General features: G+C 44.2%; 1 protein-coding gene across 1 annotated transcript in view; it reads right to left on the reverse strand.

Moving 5' to 3' along the window:
- The window catches only part of LOC149323538 (alpha-2-macroglobulin-like), a 77,570-nt gene that overhangs the window by 17,615 nt on the left and 40,306 nt on the right, over positions 1–19,649 (reverse strand). The window contains exons 22-28 of the mRNA XM_089478444.1: positions 19,478–19,529; positions 15,737–15,820; positions 13,274–13,450; positions 8,704–8,788; positions 5,877–6,033; positions 4,769–4,843; positions 1,359–1,524 (exon numbers count right to left, since the gene is read on the reverse strand). Coding sequence (XP_089334570.1) covers positions 1,359–1,524; positions 4,769–4,843; positions 5,877–6,033; positions 8,704–8,788; positions 13,274–13,450; positions 15,737–15,820; positions 19,478–19,529 — 796 coding nt within the window. The remainder of the gene's footprint in view (positions 1–1,358; positions 1,525–4,768; positions 4,844–5,876; positions 6,034–8,703; positions 8,789–13,273; positions 13,451–15,736; positions 15,821–19,477; positions 19,530–19,649) is intronic.

Below are 19,649 nucleotides of genomic sequence, written 5' to 3' on the forward strand. Positions count from 1 at the left end.
CAAAGAAGGTGTTGAGTAATTCTGCCTTTTCTCTGTCTCCTGTTAGCATTTTGCCATATTCTCCACACAGTGGCCCTACCATTTTCTTATTCTTCCTTTTGCTATGGATATACCCCCAAATGCCCTTTTTGTTGTGCTTAACTTCTCTAGCAAGCCTGAACTCATTCTATGCTTTTGCTTTTCTGACTTTACTCCTGCATGTAGTGCTAGCTATTTTTAAAAATTTCTCCATGGTGAATTCTCCCCTTTTCCATTGCTTATACATGTTCTGTTTAAAACTTAGCTCAGTTGAAAGTTTCTTAGTCATCCATCCTGGCTAGTGTCTGGAGAAGTTTGTTTTCTGCCGTTCCAGAGACTAGGACCCGGAGCAATGGATGCAAGCTGCAGGAAAAGAGATTCCACTTCAACATTAGGAGGAACTTCCTGTCAGTAAGGGCTGTTCGACAGAGGAACAAACTCCTTCCTCAGAGTGTAGTGGAGTCTCCTTCCTTGGAGGTCTTTAAACAGAGGCTAGATGGCCATCTGTCGGGAATGCTTTGATTTGGATTTCCTGCATGGCAGGGTTAGACTGGATGGCCCTTGTGGTCTCTTCCAACTTCTATGATTCTATGACACCTCCCATTTTTTCCTCCTTGTTGAAACTGTGCCTTCAGTATCTCCCTTTTGAGAAATTCCCATCCATCCTAAACTCCCTTTTCTTTTATTATTCCTGACTATGGGATTACCCTGAATATTTCTCTAGGTTTACTAAAATCCGCTCTCCTAAAATCTAGAAGGCGTGTCTGACTATGCCTGGCTTCTCCTTTCCGCTGTATAACAAACTCCAGGAGAACATGATCACTCCCACCTAAGGATGCCATCATTTCCACCCCATTAACCAGGTTTTCCCTGTTGGTTAGGATCAGATCTAACATGGCTGATCCCCTTGTTGCCTCTTCCACCTTTGGACATCTCTTTTCCTGTACCTTGCATCCATTGCTCTATGTCCCATTCTATGCTCCATCCTCAATATGACCCCCTTCAAATACTTAAACAGGGCTATCATATCACCTCTTAACTTCCTCTTCTTCAGGCTAAACAAACTCAGCTCCCTAAGCTGCTCCTCATAGGGGTTTGCAGTTATTATTATTCACCATTTTGGTTGCCCTCCTCTGGACATGCTCCAGCTTCTCAACATCCTTTTTTGAATTGTGGTTCCCTTAACTGGACACAGTATTCCAGGTGAGGCCTGACCAAAGCTGAATCGAGTGGCACTATTACTTCCCGTGATCTTGTATTGGTGCAGCCTGGAATGCACCAGGTCACACTGCATGCTTAGCTTAATAAATACTCATACATTTCCTACAGTTTCTTCTCACCTTCTTTCACAGCCTCCAGTTCAAGGAAATGCAACATCTGCTTCCTCTTCTCTTCTTTCCCAGCCAGGGAAAAGGCATAAGCCAGCAAGGCCCGGGTATAAACATGGATCTCTTTTGCCTCTGCCCGTGACTCCAAGCACAACAAAGCATTGTGTACAACAGTGTGCTGGGGTGGAAGGTGAGAAGAGGAGATTTGAGCTTGTGGTAAATGAATTTCAGGCACACCTTAAAAAAATCAGGGTGGAAAATGTGTACATATATGTGTATGCATTTATATATGCAGTTCCCGTGAGTAGAATGATAGAATCATAGAATTGGAAGGTGTAGTTAGATTTAAAACTGACCATCAGTTTATTTACTGTTTAACCATAGTATGTCATCTCAGTCAGGGTGAACAGATGTCCTAACTGCAAAGGCGGACAAGGCAGCATAAAATGTAGGACATTCAAGAAAAATGTAGGATGTTACCAGATAAAAGTCAAAACACAAACATAAATATAAATCTATGCTTCTTAGTCATGCTCAAAAGGGAGGACATTTTGGAATTCTTCCAGGACAGAATATTGAAATGGAGGACATATCATGGAAAAGGAAGATGTCTGGTCACCCTGACCTCAGGTCATTAATCAAACACGGAAACCAGGAATAAGATGTCCATGTATATGCCTTTGTGTCACCTGTTGACATATGCTGACCCTCTGAATTTCATAGGGGTTTCTTAGGCAAGAAATAGTATTATTTATTTCATTTTTATGCCACCTTTATCCCAGAAAGGGAATCAATGTGGCTCACAAATGAAAAACATTTTAAAACATGTGATACTCAGAGGTCCTTCATCTGAAATACAGCCTGGTATTCCCTGGTGGTCTCTCTGCCAAGGACTAACCAGGGCTGATCCTGCTTACCAATCAAGAGCAGACCTGGGCCGGTTACAGACCGGCACTTGGGACGTCCGCAGGACGTCCCATTTTAAAAAAGGGCTGTCTCTTCTAGATGCCCCTGGCTCTAATACGGACTCTGTCCGTACAATATGGCGCCGGCCGTTCCACACGGCCGGCACCATCTTTACATATCGGACGCTGTGTGTCCGAATGTGTCGCGGCGTCTGTGACGTCGCGAATGCGCCCCTGGCGCCTCGCGACATCACAGAGGCGCCGCTTAAAGAAGCTCCATTTTGGAGCTTCTTTTTTGCTCCGTAACAGAGCCGCGCGGTTTGGCTGCAGCGGCTCCCTTACGGAGCAAACAGCAGCGGCGGCAGATCGCTGCAAAGCGGCGGTCTATAACTCGCCATAGTCTGGTGCCTTTAGGTATTTAGATTTTAAGAGTGAGTCAGCTAAAGCTAAATCAACCCACTGCAGGTGCATAACCTTTCCAAAGCTGCACCTCTGTAGGAATGCATGAGTGTCCCTCTGTTCACCTTGAAATGAGCTTTATTCTCTCCACACATTCAAATATCATGTAAAAGGGATTTATTTTTCACATATGAACCAGCCCTGGTAATGCAGTAGTTAAATGCCCGTACTGCAGTCAGTCATTCACAAACCACAAAGTTGTGAGTTCAATACCAACCAGGGGTTCAGGGGCTCAGCCTAGCATCCTTCTGAGGTTGCTAAAATGAGTACCCAGCTTGTTGGGGGCAATTGGCTTACACACCGTAAATTCAAGTGCACTGATAATTGGCATTCTCACACACCAATTAGCCTATATAGGTCTGTTCCTGGCTTTCCACTCCACCCACCAAAAGCATATGAGGAAGTAGACTTAAGTCTACGAAAGCTCATGCTGCCAAATACTTTCTTTCAGTTCATCTCAAAGGGGCTACAACATCTCTCTACATACTGATTCATTTCACTGCTCACCTTATAGCCTCAAAAACAGTACCCATGGAAAACAGCTGTGACAAAGCTGTGTAAACACTGTGAGCATCTATTCCCCATGTTAGGAAGGGCCTAGGACTACATATCCCAGAATCCCCATGAAAAGGTAATATTGTTAGTCTCTGCCATTGCCACCTCCTCTTCTTCCGCCCCAGCAAGCTTTTATGGTCCATGGGGTGAAGAGAGGGATGTGGGGTGGTGGAACTGAAGGCTGGCCTAACCCAGAGTGATGGGTTGTCATATTTCAGGCCAAACCAGTCTGATAATATTCATCAGGTTTCACCTTTGGGCTGCTAAAATTTGTAAATTCCTCCATTGATTTTCTCTTGAAATCCCTTTTCTGAGCTGTCAAAAGAAATTTTGCACTCTACAAGTGAAGTTTTCTCTAAATGGAAAATGCAAAGTCTATCTTAATTAACATAACAAATGAATATTAAAAATAGGGAAATCTAGCTGGTCTTTTTCCAGTTTACTTGCATTAATGCTTGAGTTAATAGCAGAGAGGAAAAGGAGAAGTAGAAGGAATCGGAAACATTCAACAGAACTTGATGTGAAAGCATGGACCTTACCGCACACATCCCCCCCCCCCCATTACGGCATGGGAAGGGGACGCTCGGGACTGTGTGAGGCCGAGGAAAAAATACATTTTACCGCACACCAAAGTGTCCTCAAAAGGGCCCCATTACATCACCCGGCGCCAAACCATTCCCATTCAGGACTGAGGTGTCCTTTGCCTGTGACTGGGGGCTTCTCAGTAGCATTGACAGCTGGCAAGGTAAGGAGCCCCATGCCAGTCCCAGGTCCCAGGTCAGCACAGGGATGGATATGTGAACACCCACCAATCCCCATGCTGACCTAGTGGCCAAGCTGGGTGAGCACAGGGGGTAGGAAAGTACAGGCTTGGGCCATGCTCTTCTGGCCCTTCTGCTCCGGCCCTCATGTCTCCACTATAAAAAAACCAATGCCCAGGTAAATAGAGGCAATATTGCTACAAATATGCTGAGGATATGCCATCACATGCTTCATCTCTTCCCTGACTGGAAGGACTGGACTCCTTGGGAGCCTTGTCAAGTAATAGGGGAAAGTGTTAGAAGCGCAGCAACCCTCAGCACAAACGTATCAAGAATGCTTTCAAGTTGGCAGTAGTAATAGGGTTAGACAGTTTGAGTGACCCAAAGTGTCCTCCCTCCTTGTCTAGCTATCCTGACCCCTCTGTGATGTCAACTGATGGCCTTCCAGATTTTTTCCCATCTGTTCTCTCCCTGCCAGCCCTTTCTCACCTCTTCCCTAGAATGATGTTAGAAGAGATTAGGGTCCTAAGCAACTTTCCTATCTTAGAGTGGAGTTCCTATAATAAAGTCTTTAGTTTGTTTTTCCAAACCATTGGTGTTTTTGCTCTTTAGTCAGGATCTCTAACTGCTGCACACACACTCTCTATCAGAAGGGAGCGTGAGTTCAAGTGTGATCTGCCCCTCTATGCCTTGGAGTTGTATCTGATGGATGAATTGAGAGAAGGGGAAAATGGGCACTTACATTGACAGGCAGAGAAATCTCCAGCAAAGCAATGGTGATGTAGGCAGATAGCGTGAACTCATCAACAACCCCACCCTATAAGAAACAAAGGAAGAAATTATCAGTGCCAGCAGTCCATGAAATACCTTTGCTTTCTTTTACTGGATCTTCTGTCATGATAAATACTCTGTAATCTTTACATAATAAGAATCTTGTTTTTCCTGGCTGCATATAATACTGAAAGCTCCCACCGATACCAGTATAAACTTGTATGGTTGTTTTCATTAAACACTCCACACACACACACACACACACACACACACACACACACACCTTCCAGCCGCCCCAATTTTCTATTGTGTTTCACATCTCCTTCACTTTCATCATTACATATTCCATGATATCTGTTATCCCTCTACTTTACTCAGTACCTCAAAGTGTAATCTTGTCCAGAACGGTTTCAAGGTCTTAAAAACAATTGAAGACTTTTTAGGTACGAAATAGAAATCGCATCATTGATAATGAAAAATAATGAACATTTTGCCACCTTTACCAGAAGCCTGAAGTTTTAGTTACAGAGGCTGCCAATTTGCTACCCACGTAAACATATCATCACATTGCTCCATGACTTTCCCTGACATTGCTAAGATTCCAGCTATGACTAAGCCAATTGCTTGATGATCTGTAGCTGCTGCTAAATTATGTAACGAAGTATAGATACTAGTAACTGATTCTTAGGTATTTAAATAGAGATCTCACTCTGTCCTCAAAGTTCAAGGTGGTTAACAACAGCAACAAGAACAACAACAAGAACAACAACATAACAACAAATCTCTCTGGGCCTTATTGCAAGAAAGCTGACACAGCAAGAGAGAAGTGGCTTTCTTCGTGCCTCTCTGTATGCTATCACAGCACTTCTGTTCTCCTTTCAGGAGACATAAATAAAAGCATGTCCTTTGCCCAATTGATTTTTTCAGCATGTCAAAAGACATGCTTTTACGACCATCTTCCTTGAGAAGAGAATGGAAGTGCTTTGAAGGAATGTGGAGAGGTAAGGAGAAAATTGCTTCTCTCTCATTGCCTGCTGGTCTACTTTTGCAATAATCTCTCTCTTTCTCCACTTGCTAACCTTCATAGCATTGTTCAGGAGTCTCCCAGTGCTCTGGAAGCAGCCATTCTTCTGTTGCTTGTTGGCCAGCGAGTTCAAAGCGTCCAAGATGTGCCTCTGTTCTACAAAGATGTGGTGGCTCGCCTGAGCAAAGGACTTGAGCACAAAAGCTGTCAGCCTATAAGACAGAGCAAACCAGAGTGTCACCTCATTCTTCCTCACCCTCATTACATGGGCTGGGGACTGCATGTGGCCATCTCACTCCAGTTTTGTTATGTTTGTGGCATTCAAACCTCTGCAAAACTGGTGGTGAATGCCTTGCTGCTTCCATCCTACACACCACCAGTATACCAGCAATATCCTTTCTGAACTTCCTGCTCTTCTCCACCTTTTTACAGAATGCTCAGTGACAGTGGTGGGGCAATGCTCTCGTAAACTCTGGAAACCAAGGCCCAGAGTGTTCTATTAGCCTCCAGAGTTCAGGATGGTGGCAGCATGCAGTAGTGGCTCCCATCTGGAGGTGACTGGAAGTGACATTGCATTACTCCTAGATGGCTTCTGGGCCCTTTTCAGGTAATTTTCTTGCAACTTCAGGTGAGAGAGCTTTCTGAAACAAGATTTTAAATTATTTAAAATTGTTTTTTATATGTTAGGGAGCAGTAGGGATTGGGGGTGTGAAAGCCATGAGGGTTTGGACTGAAACTTTTTCCGAGAGGTACTTGGTGTTTTGGCAGACAGTTGGGGGACACTGAACCCTTCAAAAGCCTGCATGATTCCCTTCTCAAGAGACCACCCTTCATAACCAAGCCATTCTGCACTGTAGGGAAATGTCTCATTTGCCCTAGCAAATTTGTCACTGTTGGCAAGTCCAGTGGGCATATTGGTCCTCACCAAGTCCATGTAGCCTCCCAAATAGACACTTTCTCCATACGGGATCAAGAGGACCCCTCTTCTGTGAAGATACTTTTGACTTTTGCCCCGTGGCTCTGTTCAGATGTTAACCCAGGTGGATAATTTGGGGAGTTAGCTAATGGGGTAGGGCTCCCAACAAAATGCTCAATCGTAATGATGTGTGGAATAAGGGTGGGTATTAGAGGGAAGGGATTATATAGTGCATGTACATCTGGTGGATGTGTCTGTCCTCTATGTGCAAATGCCCCTTGCATTGTGCTGTGAATTCCCCAGCTCTGACAATGGATTCTCTTTCAAGTTTATCAGACTCAAGTTTTGGACCCTGCAATTGCGCTAAGGAAGTGTAAAGAACGTTGCGAAATGACTGTTTTGCGCGATGTCTTACCACATTGCTTGCTTTTCCATCATTCCCCCGTAATGTTATGTTAGCGCTACAATTGCGCGAAAGTTGCGATTTGCGTGATGTGAAACCATGCATAGCGGAACTGTCTACTACACCAGCGCCTTCCTTTTGTCTTTCGCACTTCGCATCAACATATTTGCGCATGCCCTTTGGAGGCTTTGGTGGCATCCTGACCTTTGTGCTTCCGGGGGAGCGAGGGGGTCCCCCCATCTGTAGGGTCCTATTTAGCGGAGGGGAGGGGGAGAAGGAAAGAGCTGAAGGAAAAAGGGGAATCTGGATGCAACAGGTGACAGAAGGCAAAAGGGCAAATCAGGGTGGCTTTTGGAGTGCAAATGCAGTATTTCCCCCCCATTATTTTTATTATTAAATATATACACACCTGTCTTTATTTTTATTTATTTTTTCATTATTTTTATTATTAAATATATACAAAATTAGTGTATGTTTTGTTGTGTTTTTTGCTGAGGAGTGTGTGTGTGTGTGTGTGTGTGTGTGTGTGTATTTGCCCTTTGCAACAGTATCCCTTTGCTGGAAGTCAGCTAATAAAAGTGAAAGGGAACAATAATAGGGCGCTTTTTTCCTTGGAGAATCCATGCTAAAATGCGAATGTTACAATCGAATGTTACATTTGTTGCTTTTGTCAATTAGGCAACTGGCAAAATGATGCATGCTTTTGCAAGGAATTCAGGGACAGCTCTGAATTGCTTTTAAAAGTCATGAAATAATGCATGACAATCGCATCCTTTTCTGGCATTTATGGTGATGAATTTATTATTATTATTATTATTATTATTATTACAAGTGCAAGAGGCATTCTGGGGTGGCAAGGAGTGGGGGATACAGGATGCATTATTTTTATTATTAAATATATACACCCCTGTCTTTATTTTTATGTTTTTTCCATTATTTTTATTATTAAATATATACACCCCTGTCTTTATTTTTATTTATTTATTTCATTATTTTTATTATTAAATAAAATGGAATGGATGACCCCTAGGGGCCCCTTTCCTTTGCAGGCTCCTAGGTGTCCATGCAGGACAGAGGAATGGGGCAGGTATGGATGACCCCTAGGGGCCCCTTTCCTTTGCAGCCTCCTAGGTGTCCATGCAGGACAGAGGAATGGGGCAGGTATGGATGACCCTTAGGGGCCCCTTTCCTTTGCAGCCTCCTAGGTGTCCATGCAGGAAAGAGGAATGGGGCAGGTATGGATGACCCTTAGGGGCCCCTTTCCTTTGCAGCCTCCTAGGTGTCCATGCAGGAAAGAGGAATGGGGCTGGAATGGATGACCCCTGGGGGTTCCTTACATTGGAAGCCTCCTAGGTGTTCATGCAAGACAGAGCCACCCCCCCTCCCCAGGGGTTGTCCTGGAAAAGGAAGGCCACCGGAAGGGAATGGGGTCAAAAAGCAGCCCAGCATTATGGGAACTTTTTGGTGCTGCTGCTGATTATCAGCACATTTCTTTACACACAAACACACAATGAGCTTTTGCATACAATAGGATGAAGATAAGGCCAGCATAACGAATCTCACCATGCATTTCCTGACATGCTTCTACCCTCTCCAAAAGTGCTGTAGAAGCCATCAGAATGCTTATAGGTCAGCTGCCTCTGGTAGCCTGAAATGAAAGATTAAGTACCATTTGCTATGAGTGACTGTTAAGCTTTACTGCTTTACTGTTAAGTACCTCCCTTCCAACCAGGGGGCTACTAAATGTGACACAGCTATGACACTCTTCCACAACCTCACATTTTGGAAATGGTGGTCCTGTATGTCTGATTTTCACACACCCCCACTGTCAGAATCCACAGTCATGCAGTGATTCAGTGTGTATTCTGCCATGGGGATTGTATAAGTTAGTGAGATAATTAGGGATAGTTTCTAGACATGAGGGAGGTTGCAAAAGGGAAGGCCAGGGGGTAAGCTCTCACAGATAGATAGATAGATAGATAGATAGATAGATAGATAGATAGATCGATCGATCGATAGATACCCTCTATTCCGGTATCTATAGATCTTTCAAGGCAACAGAGACTAGGAACCAAATGGCGCTTTCGCTAGGACAGCTTTGATGTAGAATTCCCTCCTCTGCGGTGAAGGAGGGGGACTGGGAGTAACTATTAGGGCTGAACAGGAAAAAAGGGTGGGGGTCGGGGTTCTTTAAAGTGCGGCTTCTCTTGGGAGTTCCTCAGATTCAGCAAAAACGTGATTCTGTGTATTTCTACTTTATCCACAATAAATTTTTGGTTTACAATAGTTGCTGTCGGTGTTTGGTTAGAGTACGCAAGTCTCACACCCTCTGCCCTCTCTACCTGAATGCCAACAATGATTTTATAAGCAGCCCAAAGATGCCCACCATGTTTGATTGCTGCAGAGCACTACGGTTCTTAATTCTCTTGTGTATTGGGGGCTTCCAAATGTTCATCTTTACACATAATGGCATCAGGGATGCTGTCTCTTTGACCCATCCTTCCTAGCCAGGAGTCTCTCAGCTAACACTTTACCCCACTCCACCAACCAGTTCCCACCTCAGAGGCAGAGGATTAAACTCACCCTTGTGTGCACTGTCCTACATGGGTTTCCTGCATTCAGATGAAGCGAGGAACAAAGTAGGGAGGGACACGTGTCACGATCCCAGAAAAGAGCCCCCTTGCAAGATAACATCTAGCATCCCTTGGGGCTAGGACTATAAATATCAGTCCCAAACCCAGTCTCTCTATGCACACAGTTTGCATGCTGCTGACTTCAGTCTGTGTTCCGTATATGATCTATGGGGCCATTCATACTACCTTTTAACCCAGTTTTGAAATTGATTCTTCCATGTGAAGTTCATATTGGGCCCGATTCTGTCACAATCCATGTCGAGGCTTGCACAAGGAAATGCTCCTTATCGAGATTCGGCTAAAATCCGCCTTTTCTGAAAAGACCTGGGTTCTGCGAAATATGAACTTGCCCTTGATCATGATTGGGGCAAATTTAGGGAGGGATTAAAGTCAGAGGCCGGGCAGAGGTCAGAGCATTCCCTCCCCTCATTGGAGGGGGGGGGGGAGGAGGAGGAGGAGGAGGAGGAGGAGGAGGAGGAAAGAGCTGAAGGAAAAAGGGGAATCTGGAGGAAAGGGTGACAGGAGGCAAAAAGGGGAAATCAGGGTGACTGATGGGGCTGCAAAGGGCTATCAGAAGGGGGGTAGTGGAGAAAGTGATGGAGGAGGAGGAGGAAGGAGCCGTGGGAAGAAGGGAGCCATGGAGGGTATGGAGCAGGAGGAGATAGATGAAGGAGCCGGGGCAGTTCCCAGAGAGAGGGGAGGGTTGGAAGGAAAGAGGAGGAGGAGGATTGCCAAGGGAAATTGGGCTGCAAGGCCAAGCCAGAGGAGGGATGTAGGGAAATCAGGCTGTAGAAGGAACCTCTTTTATTTTTGACAATTTATGCGCATGATTTTTTGGGTGACATGTCTGTGTGCTTGCTTGTGCTACTTTCATTTCCTCTTGCTCCTGGATGATGATGATGATGATTATTATTATTATTATTATTATAGGATGCTACAGTCAGAATGCCTGCACTGCATTTCCCTTTCATTCCCAATTGATTCCATGGGTCAGTTGGAACTGACAGGTCACTCTCTCTCAGCCTCAGTGGAAGGCAATGGCAGAGTGTAAGCAGGAGGAAAGGGGTCAGTTCAGTTCAGGTCAAAGGCAGGGCACGAACGGAGCTCCCATCAGGCTCCTTCCCCCCCTTTTTTATTTTTTAAAATTATTTTTGACAAAATATGCACATGTTTTTTTCTTGAGGCAGATATATAGATGGACAGAACGTGGGTAGCTGCTGCTGGTTCACTTTCCCTTTCATTTGCTGGCTCCCAGCAAAGGGGAAATGTTACAATGGGCAAGACTTGCGAATGGAATACTACAATTCGAATCTTACATTTGTTGCTCTTGTCAATTTGGCCAATTGGCAAAATGATACATGTTTTTGCTACTGTCTCTAAGGAATTCAGGGGTAGCCCTGAATTGCTTTTAAGAGGGGGGAAAATGCATGGCAATCGCATCCTTTTCTGGCATTTCCGAGGTGAGGAATTTATTATTAGTATTAGTATTAGTATTAGTATTACTACATGTGTAAGAGGCATTCTGGGGTGGCAAGGAGGGGGGATACAGGATGCATTAGCTTGCATTTTGGGTTTGAAAATGGGGCCAAGGGCAGATCATAACCTGCACTGACCCAAATACTCAAAACACACAAACACACACAAGAGGTTTTTAAACTTGACAGAATCTGCGCATTTTGGTACCTGGCTCATTAAAAAAAAAGGAGGGGGGGAAGCACACTTCCGATGTCCCAATGAGTGCTGCAAACGTCACCTATGACGATCGCTTGATTGACAACAGGTTAAACCCGATTTCTGAAGAAGGCATTCGGGTTAAAATGCCCCTCAATTTGTAGTGGGCACTTGCATACAGAGAGATTCGGGAGGGGGGCCCTTGAATCTGCCCAGTTCCTTCAGGAGCAAACCCACGAGTGGGAATGGGGCCTTTGTTGGCCTCAAGACCTAGTCCGTGCCACTTCCCACTTTTTGTGGTCCACTTATCCAGAAACGTAAAAGTTGCCTTCTCTGAAGCCTAAAACTCCTCTATCCAGTTTCCATACTCCCATTTCGGATAGCTCTGAACAATCTCTCTGTGTGAATTACTGTTATGTGTTTGATTACACTCTTGCATATTTTTAAATAAAATCCTTCTTAGTTCACCCAAAGCTGGAGTCCTCCTTACTTATTGCACAGATGGTTACCCAGCCTCTAGTAAGCTTCTCTGCTAATTACCCCACATTTTAAGACAAGCTGACATAGTAAGTGGGGACCCCTCAAGTCCCCCACTTTTCTTTGGAAAAAAATTCTAGTTCTTTAACCACACACACACACACACACACACACACACACACACACACACACACTCTATTAGCAGGATTTCCAAAAGTGTGTGTGTGTGTGTGTGTGTGTGTGTGTGTGAGAGACAGAGAGAGAGAGAGAGAGAGAGAGGGAGGCCTAGGGAGGTTAAAGGGATGGGGAAGGGGCATCACAAAAGACTTGGAGGTTTCCATGTGGTCCATCTTTGATCTAGCTATGTAACAGAGAAATAGCCAAGCAAAGTAACATTACAAGTGTTCTCATGAAGAGCTTGGCAGCTTCATTTGGTCACTTGGCCCCAAGAATAATGGCAGATCTATATGTTGCATTGATTAAAGAATCCTTATTGTTGATTGCTTGTGGTATATTCATTAGTTATTATTTGCTTTATCCTATCTGTCCTACAAGGAATTCAGGGAGGGAGATCTGGCCATCCCATCATATTGTCACAACAATTTGCAGGTTGTTGAGAGAAACAGCGAGAGAGTGCAACTAGCTCAATAATGCCCAGTCCATCTCGCTGCTGAGTGAGCAGAGACATAAACCTTGGTTTCGATCAAATGGCACCAGCCAACTATCCTACTGGCTCTGGCTCCAGTTGCTCTCAGTTTATTGTTTATATTGGCATCTTCTTAAAACCTCAGTATAAATACCATTTTTGAAGGAATGGCCAGAGGTTGTTTAAAAACAAGATGCAAAGACTGTCACACATACACATCCATTTTAGGTTAATATCTTTGAGAGGCTAACCAAACAAGCACACAACTCTGTGTTGCAAGCTTGTGAGATCTCCAGATACCACCTGACTTGTGCCATTCAAGAGGTAGAGATCTTGAAACTTGAGGATGACCTCATGAATACAATGCCTTAATATGGCTTTCAGATTTAAGAAATAGAAGATTTTGTTCAACAGATTACATAGGTGAATTCAATTTGAATATATCCATGAATACATATATTATTTCCCCATATAACAATATACACCAGATAAACTCAAATTATAACCGTGAGTATCCTGAACAAATGCACAGGCCAGACAATTAATATTTCCGCACACCTATTTGTCAATTAAATTTCAGTTAAATTAACCTGCTAATTAAGATGGTGAAAGCTGTTAGCCCTGATTATTGATTCTGCCATTCAGAATGATCAACCTGTCCTTCCCACCGCTCCCAACCCAAGTATAACACTATGAGCTTTCTCACCAGCAACTAAATATCCAGTAGCCTTTGATTTGATCTCTTCGGTCAGTTGCCCAGTCTTATTCAGATAGTCCAGGATGTAGATATTGGGTGCGAAGAGGGCCATGTTTTGCTCCCCACAGCCGTAGGGCATCTGGAGCAGCTGGTGGAGGTTCTGTATGGTTGTGCTCAGGATATCACCTGAGATGCAGGGAAGAGAGAGTTACCTGAGAGTCTGCATTGTCCCATATAGACTTGTTTATGATCACCTGGAGAGGTCCTGCTGGCAGTGCCGCACGTTTCTGATGTCTGCATGGCCATCGTTCAAAGTAGGGCACTCAGTGTGGTGGCACTCATTGCGAGGAATGCTCTACTTTTCCATCAGAACTTTAACAAGCTCCTTTTAATAATTTTTTTCAATGAATGTTGGAAACATACCTACTGTATATACTTATATATAAGTCTAGAAATTTCAGTCAAAACACTGACCCTCTTAACCTGAGTCAACTTATCCATGAGTCAATGTAAATCCTGTACTTTAACTCTTATAAAAGAAGGAACCATCCCTTGGTGAAAAGGCAAGAGTGTAATCTGTCCTGGAAACACTGACTCTCCTCTACTCTCTTATCCATCCAGCCTCTGGGACAGTGATAGCAAACCTTTTTGGGGCTGCGTGCTTGAATTAATTTTTTCCTGGCACCAGGTAGCACCCGGTGCAAGGAGCAGGACTTCCACCCTCCAGGGGCAGGATTTCCATCCTCTGGGGATGGGACTTCTGGTGTGTGACTTCTCCCCCCGCTTTTCCTTGGCCTCTGAGAGACAGCTAGAAGCCGGGGAAGGTCAGGGGGGGGGGGGAACGGATGGGTGCACACCTGTTGTTCCTCTTCCTCCTGCCCTTCTCCCGGCCTCCAGATGTTTCTGAGAGAGAGCTGGAAGCCGGGAAAGGTCCTGGGGGGAGGGGGAGGAGGAGGTATAGGAATTACCCGTTCCTCCTTTTTCCTGGGTTTTCCAGACCCAAGCTGTCCCTCTGGAGGCAACTGGGGGCCAGGAAAGGTCCCTGGGGAGGACCTGCTCCTCCCGGATCTTTCCCTGTCCCTAGCTGTCACTCCGGAGGCAATTGGGGGCTGGGAAAGGTCCCTGGAGGACAGAAAAACTGTGACATTTTAAAAGCATCTGAAAAAGTGGAATGACAGAGGGTTAATTGGAACTGTCCCTGCCAAATTTGGACAGTTGGAGTTATGCATCTCTGACATCAAGGTATCTGTACTTGAGTAAAGATGTTTACAGGGCAAACAGAACATAGAATCCTAGAGCTGGAAAATGCCCCAAGGGTCATCCAATCCAACTCCCTGCCATGCAGGATTATACAATCAAAGCACTCCCTATGACAGATGGCCATCCAGTCTCTGTTTAAAAACCTCCAAACAAGGAGACTCTACCACCCTCTTACTGTCTTACAGCTCTTATTGTCTGGAAGTTCTTCTTAATGCTGAGGTGGAATCTCTTTTCCTGTAGCTTGCATTCATTGTTTTGTGTCTTAGTCTCTGAAGCAGCAGAAATCAAACTTGATCCATCCTCAATATGATGTCCCTTCAAATATTTAAATGGGGCTATCATCACCTTTTAACCTTCTCTACTCCGGGATAAACATACCCAGCTCCCCAAGGGAAAAACTTGTTACAGGACCCCCCAGAGGACCTTTTCAGCTATTGCCCCCAGATTGTGGAATGGCCTTCCGGATGAGATCCATCATATTACCACCCGAAATAGCTTTAACAAAGCTATAAAGACGGATCTCTTTCGGCAGGCCTTTCCTGAATAGTCCCCGGCCATCAGAAGAAAAATCAAATTGCTGACCTTTGACTTCACAGTTTATTGAATTGTTTTTAAAGTAGGTTTTATGTCTTAAATTCCACATTGTTTAATTGTATTTTAAGGGGGTGGGTGGGTTGGGTTGCATTTTGTAGAGGCGGGATATAAATAAATAAATAAATAAATAAATAATAATTACAAGTCTCTCCTCACAGGGCTTTATGGTTTCCAGACCCTTCACCATTTTAGTCGCCCTCCTCTGGACACTCTCCAGCTTGTCAACATCCTTTTTTAAATGTGGTGCCTAGAACTGGACACAGTATTCCTGACCAAAGCAGAATAGGGTGGCACTATTACTTCCCTTGATCTAGACACTATACTTCTATTGATGCAGCCTAGAATCGCATTGGTTTTTTTAGCTGCCACATCATACTCATGTTCAACTTATGGTCTACTAGGACTCCTAGATCCCTTTCACATGTACTGTTGTCAAGCCAGGTGTTCCCCATCCTATATCTATGTGCTTCATTTTTTCTACCTATGAGATTATGAGAAAAACTAATAATTTGATGTTATTGTGAGAAATTACACTATTTGTCTATTAGGTCAGAGCAGAATATCACATGTGCAGCAGCAAAAACAAATAAAAAAATCCTGCAAGGCTGTAACACTTACCCAGCACACAGAAAGAGCTCCTGGCTGAATCTTCCACAACATTTTCAGGTAGTGTTAAGGAAACAGTTGCTGACTGTGATTCTCCTGAAAGCAAAACAGAGAGATTTGAGTTTGCCCTATTATTCCAGCATGGCCTTCTGCCCCTGACTTCTCTCTCTCCATTTGCCATCTTAGGCAATTCCTTCAGTCAGTGGCTGTATTTGTGGATTTGTTCCCTCTTCATCTTCCTTCTACATCTGAGTGCCTCACCCACCCTCTGTAGGGAGCATAAAGTGGTGGTCAAAGGCTTGCATTTTCTTGTGTATAGTCAGGGTGACCAGGTGTTCCAACCGCAAAGGAGGACACAGCATCCAAAATGTAGGACAGTCAAGAAAAAGGGAGGACATTACCAAAGAAAAGCTAAAAACACTCATAGAAATGCAAAACAATGCTTCCTAAGTCATGCTCAAAATAGAGGTCATTTTGGAATGTTTCCTGGACAGAAGAATGAAATGGAGGATGTGTCCTGGAAAAGGAGGATGCCTAGTCACCCTAACAGTAATACAGTTGCTTAGTTACAAGGAAACTATGGCTCGTTACAGATGGCGTGCTAGGGTTAGGAAGGGGCGTATTAGGGTTGAGAAGGGGCGTCCCTTTGGGACGCCCCTCAACCCTAGTACGGACCGAGTCCGTACAAAATGGCGGCACCCGTCCACACGGGGGGCGCCATTTTGACGTCGCGGACGCATAGCATCCGGATGTCACACGGTGTAAGTGACACCACGAGTGCACAACTAGCGCCTTGCAGCACCACTTCCAGAGTGCAGAAAGAAGTGCCATTTCGGCGCTTCTTTCTTGCTGTGTCCGGGAACCGCGTGGTTTGGCTGCTGCGGTTCCCGGACGCAGCAACCGGCGGCAGCGGCAGACCGCTGCTTTTAGGCAGTCTGTAACAGGCCAGTATTCCAGAAAAAGTCCAATCTATTATTGACTCATCATCAATACATTTTATGGGCAAATTCAGAATGCTGAATGTCTCTTGAAATCCTTGCAAAGAGAAAAGGAATATGACAGTTTTTTCTTCCTCATAGTTTTGGCATTCAGAGGAATAGATCTAATTTGCATCAGCAGAAATCTTATACCCAGATGCTTTTTTAAAAAAAGTGTGATGGGGTTCACTTCTCTTTACAAGTAACTTCTTTTCACAAGAAATTCTGGGACCTATATTTGTATGAAGCAGAGCTAAGGACAACTGAAAGAATTCACAGCACAGTTCAACCAACTACAATTCCAGGAACCTTTCATTTGTTGCAGAACACAATGAGCAGCAACCTTGAAAAGCCATCTTGCATTTGGAAGGTTGCTTCACCATGTCTAAGGAGTTTATCACATGGGAGACAAAGCACCCAAATCCTGTGGATAAATGAGGTTTAAATTCTGGGAATATCCTGCAAGAGCAGGATTGTTCTCAGATTTATCAGGACATTAACCTGACATTAACCTGCCCAGAAAGCCACAAAATTGTACTGCTTTTTAACTTCAGGGTTTTCCCGAAGTTAAAAAGCAGTGCAATTTTGTGGCTTTCTGCATGAGTGAAAGTCGCATTAATGCCCAAGTCATGCAATGTCATCAGAAAACAACCCCACTCTTGCAGGATATTCCCTAGTTTAAACCCTGTTTATCCATGGGATTTGGGTGCTTCTTCCCATGTCATAAACTCCTATGTTGCGTGAAGATGTCAATGGGCTACCACATAAAGAGGAGCCCTTTAAATCAACTCTGGAATAGTTGAATGGTGTCTATACCACACCTCACTTTGGGGAGATGATTTGAAATCTTCATAATCCTTGTATGTTTTGGAAATCAAATTTGTCATCTACAGATATACCTGCAGACCTCTAGGTATTTATCTGTGGACCTTACCACACGGGGGCTTTTTGAGCGTCCGTTCGCATTGGCCAATGCGTATTCGCGTTATAACGCATCATTCATTCACACTCGCGCTCTCTGAATACGCTTTGCCAATTCGTATTCGTGTCATAGCGCAACATTCATCCACACCTGGGCGGCCTTCTGGATTGAGGTCTTGCGCATTGGCCAATGCGTATTCACGCAAAGCGAGGCCAGTGCAGATTGGATGACCACACCAGCCCAATACAATGTGTGTTCACCAATGCGCATCGGCAGCTTTGCGCATGCTCTGTGGGGCTCTGAACGGGGCGCAACATTTTTAACTTCCAGGGGTGAAGAATGAGGTCACTGTTTAGCGTGGAATATCGCGAGAATTGCTGCCTTTAGCCATTTACGAAAGGGGTATGCTCCATCTATGTGTGTGTGTGTGTGTGTGTGTGTGTGTGTGTGTGTGCACACATAAATACATACATATATATATATATACACACACATAGTGGTATAGCCAAAAGTGTGATGCCTTTTCTATGTGTAAACACACATTTGTCTGTATGAGAGTTTATATATATATATATATATATACACACACACACACACACACACACACACACACACACACATACACACGTACGTACTGTGGAGCAGCCGAAAGTGTAATGCTGCATGTATATGCTTGCACACACATCTTTGTGTGTGTGTGTGTGTGTGTATACACACACATACATATACATACACACACACACACACACACACACACACACAAACTGTGGAGCAGCTGAAAGTGTAATGCTGCATGTATATGCTTGCACACACACACACACACACACACACATTCCCCTTCCCCGGACACAAAAGGTTTCAGCTTTATCTCATTCAGTGGAAATAACGCTCCCAGCCCCAGCGGTTGTGCTAAAAGGGGAAAGGGCCAACGGAAGGAGAAGGGGGAAATTCCAGCGCAGCATCATGGGAGATTTGTAACCGGTGGTCTTCAGGAGAACCAGCGGATTGGATGTACACACCAGCCAAAGCAGCAGGGGTTCCGCACTGGCCATCAGTGCGGATCCAGCTGATCCCCTAATTTAGCATACTCGGAAAACGGAGGAGCCGTCTGCCTTCAGTTCGGAACCCAGCCGTGAATACGCATTGGCCAAAGCGTATTCACGTTATAGTGCATTGGTCAATGCGTATTCAGAGCTCACAGGTGTGGAACTCCAATGCTATATAACGCGAATACGCATTGGCCAATGCGAACTGACGCTCAAAAAGCTCCCGTGTGGTAAGGTCCTGTGTTAGAAAAATAACAGTGCTTAGCATTGAATAGTCAACAATGCTAAGACATTTGAGTGTTCTCCTTCCTTTTCTACCTATCCTGACCCCTCTGTAATGTAAACTGATAGTTTCCCCACCTCTTATCTCCCCACTAGTTCTCCTTCAGTTGTAGAATGAAACTAGAACATATTAGCACCCTGAATAACTTTCTCATCTTAGAATGGAGTACCAATAATAATAATAATAATAATAATAATAATAATAATAATAATAAATTTTATTTTTATCCCGCCTCTCCATCAGGATCGAGGTGGCTTACAGAGCAAGAAATTATACAATACAAAGTATTCCAAATTATTCCCTCCCTCCCTTAAACACATAAAATCCCTACATAGCAATAATAAAAACCTTTAAAACATTAAAATAATCATTAAAATAATCAGAATGATAAAGCCATTCATTTCTTTTTCTTCAAGCCTTTGGTGTCTTTGTTCCTTAACCTGGATCTCTAACTGCTGCACACACTCTCTATCAATTTGCCATTGCATTGAGTGAAAAGCCTCATCTAGAAAGATGGGAACTTACCAGATGCGCAGAGCAGAGAACTGAAGACCACCTCCTTCTCAAGCCCTTCCGGCTTCACAGACATAGAAGGAAAAGGAAAAAGGGAACCAAGTGAGAAGCAGTTTCAGAAACACTGAAGGACCTCAAAGGCCATTTTCTAGTCTTATGCTTTTGTATTGTTTTAAATTGTTTA

The sequence above is a fragment of the Sceloporus occidentalis genome, unplaced genomic scaffold (genome assembly GCF_023333645.1).
Source record: "Sceloporus occidentalis isolate IW3139 unplaced genomic scaffold, rSceOcc1.0.p SCAF_1, whole genome shotgun sequence".
In the NCBI taxonomy this organism is placed as follows: Eukaryota; Metazoa; Chordata; class Lepidosauria; order Squamata; family Phrynosomatidae; genus Sceloporus; species Sceloporus occidentalis.